Below are 6,808 nucleotides of genomic sequence, written 5' to 3'. Positions count from 1 at the left end.
TCATAAGAAAAGGTCTGGGGCAATACCTTATTGTACATTTGTACCTTATTTACCCTTGAATGGTACATATTAGTATGTTAAATGTACATGTAGTACTTTAAAAGTACATATTAGTACCTTTCGAACTGTACATGGTGAAAAGGGAAAATAAAATTGCATAAACAGAAATCCAGACTACACTAAACAGCATGAGATCATGAAACCAACAAAATTGTACTATTTTCTTCTAGCTTGTATAGTTTTGTTCATGGTATTTGAGAACAAGGGCATTTCGTGTAATCTGTCCCTTTTGGCATCTGTGCTAATTTGACTCAATCTTAAGCGACAGATGGATTTGTATCAAACTACAAATCATCACATATGGACTCATGGGTCACTTTTTAAAGAGTACAACTTTAACCACCTTTTTAATTTTCAATTAATAATACTGTCATGATGACATATGTTGGGGTATGGTGTTCAATTTAAATAGCCCCAATAATTGTATTTACTATTTAGACATTTCTGAGTACCTAACCTGTGTTCAGCCTCCACGTGTGAAGACCTACGAGTGTAAAGACCTGCGACTTTTTCCTGCGCGACTTTAACCGAGCAACGAAACCAGCAACGCACTTCAGTATTTCTTTCCTATTTTTCCTTTCTATCCTCTCTTTTCCACCTCGATCATGTGATTTCAATACATTGTCTCACAACAACACTCTAACATCAAACGCAGACGGCAACGCAATCTTGCTCACCTGCGTTCTATCTGCACCTCTTCTTCTATAGCTCTCTCTTTCTCTGTGGGTCTCTGGAATTGTCAGTCTGCTGTCAACTGTCAATCATCAGATCCTCCTGTCTGCCCTCTCATCACTGGGCATCACAGGGATTCCACTTCGCTGGTTTGAATCCTATCTCACTGGTAGGTCTTTCAAGGTGGCCTGGGGAGGGGAGGTTTCCAAAGCACATCAACTGCTCACTGGAGTACCTCAGGGATCAGTTCTTGGACCCATCCTCTTCTACATATACACTACATCACTGGGTTCTAGACTGGACTACTGCAATGCTCTTCTGGCTGGACTTCCATCATACTCAATCAAACCTTTACAAATTATTCAGAATGCAGCAGCACGACTGGTCTTTAACGAGCACAAAAGAGCCCACGTCACACCTCTCCTTATCTCCTTGCACTGGCTCCCGGTTGCAGCTCGCATCAAGTTCAAGACATTGATGCTTGCATATAGAACAGCCACAGGCTCAGCACCCTTCTACTTCCACTCACTTTTGAGTGAGCGAACCCTTGTGGTACCATCACAGAGAGCTTTGTATTGCAAGCACTTCCTGCATTTATTTGCCTCTTTATGATGAATCGCTTATTGTATTCTTCAATTGTAAGTCGCTTTGGATAAAAGCGTCTACTAAATGAATAAATGTAAATGTATCTAACCTAACCCCCACCCCTAAGCGTTTCTCAATATAAAACAAAGTCAACTAGTCACAATTCTCAATATAAAACAAAACCAACTAATTGGTTAAAAAAATACAAATATTCCAAGTTTTCTAGGCCAAACAATTGATTTTTACAAGAAACACACCCAAAAGCAATCCCGTCTCCATCCAACATAACGCTCAAATCACAAACACATTCAAAAACTGCCATCTGAAGAAGTGCTACATCAGCCTTGATTATGAAATCTGATTGGCTCTTGCGTGTCTCATGACCAATTACATCATGATAAAGTTTGGATTTATCTTTTGAATCAGATGTGACTGTATTAAGTTTCGCTCTGTTCTCCTCACTTCATAAAAGATGTAGCATGGCTTCAGAAGACTTGGAATACAACAAACTTTGCTTTCTCTTTCCTTAATCTCTCCGTCTAGCTTGTACTACTCTGAACAATGCCTGAAGCTTTGTATTGCAAGCACTTCCTGCATTTATTTGCCTCTTTATGATGAATCGTTTATTGTATTCTTCAATTGTAAGTCGCTTTGGATAAAAGCGTCTACTAAATGAATAAATGTAAATGTATCTAACCTAACCCCCACCCCTAAGCGTTTCTCAATATAAAACAAAGTCAACTAGTCACAATTCTCAATATAAAACAAAACCAACTAATTGGTTAAAAAAATACAAATATTCCAAGTTTTCTAGGCCAAACAATTGATTTTTACAAGAAACACACCCAAAAGCAATCCCGTCTCCATCCAACATAACGCTCAAATCACAAACACATTCAAAAACTGCCATCTGAAGAAGTGCTACATCAGCCTTGATTATGAAATCTGATTGGCTCTTGCGTGTCTCATGACCAATTACATCATGATAAAGTTTGGATTTATCTTTTGAATCAGATGTGACTGTATTAAGTTTTGCTCTGTTCTCCTCACTTCATAAAAGATGTAGCATGGCTTCAGAAGACTTGGAATACAACAATTCGTAATACTTTTATACTGTTTTATGGCCATTTTTTGCAATAAACACCTGTGACTGCACATGTATCTGCCTGTTACATGTTTTATATTCTTGAGAAGTGGTTAGGATTAGGGGTTAGATGCTCAAAAATATCTATGAAAGAATATATACATACAGTATATATACAGTGGGTACGGAAAGTTTTCAGACCCCCTTAAATTTTTCACTCTTTGTTATATTGCAGCCATTTGCTAAAATCATTTAAGTTATTTTTTTTTCCTCATTAATGTACACACAGCACCCCATATTGACAGAAAAACACAGAATTGTTGACATTTTTGCAGATTTATTAAAAAAGAAAAACCGCTGTCGCCTCTGGCTTGCTTAGTTGGGGACACTTATTTTCCAGCGATATCGTCGACTTGATTGCACAGATACTATTTCAACTGAACTGAACTGGATGATGACATCACTGAATTCAACTATGAACTGCCTTTAACTGAAAAATGAGTGTTTACTGTTGTGCTTTTGCATTATTGACACACTATTTTCCTATTTAATACTGTAAAGCTGCTTTGACGCAATCTGTATTGTTAAAAGCGCTATATAAATAAAGGTGACTTGACTTTTAAAAGTGCTGACCTCAGCCTCAGTGAGGGAGTCACAGGTGCAGCCGCGAGGGTCCTGCAAGAATCCGCTAACAGGGGTGCATGTCGATGGTGCCGAGTGCTCTGCGGGGTACACCGGCTGGTGGGGTGGGTTCTTCAGCAGATGGTTTAAACTGCCATGGGTGCCGTTATTGGGGGCAGGAGGAATACCCAGCAAATCTAAAGAGACATACACAGAAGAATACACTGTTCTTAGAAGATGCTTTTCACCAAAACTACTTACAATACAATGCAAAAATCATGCTATTGTCAAATACCGGTAAGAGCAGTCTTTATGTTAAGATAGGCTTTAAAGGGATAGTCCACCCAAAATTGACAACTCTGTAAGCATTTACTAATCAAACAGTTACGGTTTCCATTGACTTTCACTGTATGGACAAAAATTATACAACTGAAGTCAATGGGAACCAAAACTGTTTGGTTATCAACATTCTTCAAAAGTTTTTTTTTTTTTTTAACAGAAGAAAGAAAGTCAGGAATAAATGGCATGAGGGTGAGAAAATGACAGACTTTTCATTTTTGGGTGGAGCATCACACTAACATCAGGGTTGCCTGGCTATAGTGAGATTTTGATGACATCGGCCTAAAAGAGTAGGAAATCCTGTTAAACATCCCGGTGACAGGTACTATTTGTAGTTCTAAATACCCAGTCGGGATGCTTACATATAACTAGAGTGAAAAGAAAAGAAGAGTGGGTGAGAAAACCAGACATTATGTAACAATGTTGGGAAGCTTTAAAACTGCAGCCTGTTAAGTTACAAGCTGGTCATAATTTAAAGTTCATCAAGTTCATCTAGTCAATCTACACTTTAAAAATTAGTTAGCTACATTTTTTTTTTAACTTGACCTTGCAATTTTTAATCAGAATGTCATAACTCAATCATTTGAACTGTCCCCGTCCTACTTTTTTTTTTCTTGTCACAATACAAAAGAAAATATCTGTTGCTAGTTCAGTTACATTAATAGCTTTTCAACAGATCAGTTTCCACTAAACACTATTTTTAACCCAACATTTTAAACATGGTTGGACAGCAGCATTAACCTAAACATTCTATTAATTGTAAAGTTATTGAAATACATATTACATTATAAAACAGTTCCAGTTTCCTTTCTGCAAGTTATATTATTATGCCAGTTGGTGACGACTAGTGAGTCACTGAATCATTCACTTAACCAATTCATTCAAAATCGGCCATTCATTCAGCATTGAAAGATTAATACTGCAAGTTGCTTGGACACAAGCAAGTTAATTATGCTTTGGCTTTGTTTATGAAATTATAGAGGTTTTAAAGAGATATTTCCATCACCGTGTTCCCTTAGGGGCTCCACAGGAAACAGACAGTAACTAAAGTAACCAAAATGTCTTGTTTATTGAACTGTCATACAAAAGCAAGTTCACACTTGCAATCATGCTGTAGTTGGAGTGCTACCAAAACAATGATGTAAAATCTTGGGTGAATCAATTCTGAATGGGTTCATTTAACAAAGTGACTCACTGAAATTAAAATGACTTGCTTCTATAACAACAATGGATTATTATACGGATGTGTTTGATTATGACCTCAGTTTTTTTTTTTGCCACCCACTGGAAAAATGTAGATAAGTTAGTGGCGTCACTAACTATGTAACTTCCCAACAGTGGTGTCAGACAACAAGCTGCCAATGATGGCCACTTTGCTTCGAAGTGGGTCATTAAGTCTTTGGCAGTGATTGTGAATGACGGAGATGGTGACTGAAAAAAAAAAAAGACTCTCATTGTTCTGCACAATTTCCCACAAGACTTCTCTTGGATTTAAACCAATATGAGCTCAAGACCTCACAATCCTATGCGAGGGCTGACCATTTGGCGTTAGTATACTGTATGTTGCTAGATTTAGAAACTTTTTATGAGTGATAAAGAATGTGTGAACATAATCATCATAATTTAAATAACACATTATACACTTTGTTCCAAATCAACGATGAAGAGAAGGAATCAAACACAGTACATGGCTGCAATCAGCAGCACATTTAGGACAAAGGTGAAATTCCCATTTATCTCAACAGCAGTTACTCAACCTTATTAAAAGAAACACGCTTCGTATTGAATGTGCACTTGTAGTGTACTTCAAATCTTAAAAGTACATTTTAAACAACTGTACTTGTGTACTGAGTATACTTAATGAGAGTACACTTTCATGACTATGATTCTTGATTATACAGTCGTTTTAACGGCAATGTCTTATTTGATATTACATTTAAAGTTAATTGTTATAATACTGTATATTATTCTATTTTAAATGCACTATTTGCAACTTCATCTTTACAAATGTGTTTTTTTACAAATGTATTCACATGCATGACATACACGTTTCAATAGAAATTATATTTTAGTTTACTATAAATACGTGTCAGTACATTAAGCTGTACACTTTCACCAAAGATAATAAAAACAAATATGAATATGTAAAGATTACTTAAGTGGTTTAAAAAAGCAGCTAATTGCATTTAATATCAATTTAAGCTATATTCTATTTTTATTTGCAATTAACATGCAATTAATATTGCTTTTTAAAAGTATGCTTAAGTGCTTAAGGGCATTTAGCACACAAGAATATGCACAGTACCAAAAAACTTCAATAGCAGATAAGGGATGTCAATGAAATATGATTAAAGGAACTCTTTCAAACTTGCATGATACTTCACAGAAAAATAAACTTACCACATAATAGGTTGTAGACTTCAATGTTCTCGAAGGGAAGCACATTCGTCTTAGAATGGATACCTGGTCCATATCCAATAAAAATGGCCTGCAAACAGTTACATTTCATTCATTAAATCACACCATTTGGTTGTCGTCAAGTTTGAAAAAGTTGTGTTTCAATTGTTGAAAGCTGTGTTTGTCGAATATTTTGCCAAATATGTCATTAAAAATAGAGAAGATGGTTCTGAGAAAATTATTTGTTTGCAAATGCCACTTAACATTTTGTTATCTAATGTGATGAAAATTAGACATCTTCAAGTGCGGCTTTAGTGTCCAAGTACTATTTGGGGCCCCTGGATATGACAACAAAACACCCACGGCAGCTCCAAAAACACAGACCACAGTTAAAAATAACTAAAAGCACTTATTTTGATTTGCAGTCACAGAGAGAAACACACTCCACTCGCCTCTGGCTGAAACATTTGAGTACTAGAAACTAGACTGATCTCATTTCCTTGACACGGAGTCACAAAGATGGAAATTATCTTCATTCCTCCTAACAGGAGATTTCACTTTATGTGAAGATGGCCTAAAGTAAAGCTCTTGCCATAATAACCATCCCTAGCTTGTGCAATTTACCTCAACTAGTTGCCTCATAAGAGTTCCTGTAAGAGGTTTTTGTAAAGCCTACCAGATGCATTAGATATTCCTAGACAACCACACAGACCAGGGGGCGCAGATGGCTGGAAACTCACACACGTCACAGACGTAAACAAGACTCTGTCAAAGGTCCAACGTGTGGGTTGAGCGTGTTTAAAACTGCAATCTGAACACCTTCCAGTTTGAAGGAACTACTAAGTGTGAATCTGGCACGGAGAAGCTATATTCAATGGACGAGAGTTCATTTAAAAGGGCATGTCTGGATTTTTCTCCGTTTTTGTGGAAAGACCCTAGGGATCATAATCCCTTCATGGGAATTTACTCGGATCCTTTAATAAGAATTTAGTATAATCTCCATCAAAATGCTTGGTCTACAAAACCTCATTACACTGCAGCACAGAAGCC

At 36.7% G+C, this 6,808-nt stretch overlaps 1 protein-coding gene across 1 annotated transcript in view; it reads right to left on the bottom strand.

Moving 5' to 3' along the window:
- LOC107745282 (ectonucleotide pyrophosphatase/phosphodiesterase family member 1-like) overlaps positions 1-6,808 on the bottom strand; it is a 40,342-nt gene that overhangs the window by 10,700 nt on the left and 22,834 nt on the right. The window contains exons 17-18 of the mRNA XM_016559130.1: positions 5,762-5,849; positions 3,035-3,219 (exon numbers count right to left, since the gene is read on the bottom strand). Coding sequence (XP_016414616.1) covers positions 3,035-3,219; positions 5,762-5,849 — 273 coding nt within the window. The remainder of the gene's footprint in view (positions 1-3,034; positions 3,220-5,761; positions 5,850-6,808) is intronic.

This window comes from Sinocyclocheilus rhinocerous, unplaced genomic scaffold (assembly GCF_001515625.1).
Source record: "Sinocyclocheilus rhinocerous isolate Xijiao unplaced genomic scaffold, SAMN03320098_v1.1 scaffold2967, whole genome shotgun sequence".
Taxonomy (NCBI): domain Eukaryota; kingdom Metazoa; phylum Chordata; class Actinopteri; order Cypriniformes; family Cyprinidae; genus Sinocyclocheilus; species Sinocyclocheilus rhinocerous.
Note: the sequence above shows the minus strand (reverse complement) of the source record. Positions and strands in the feature narration are given on the sequence as shown.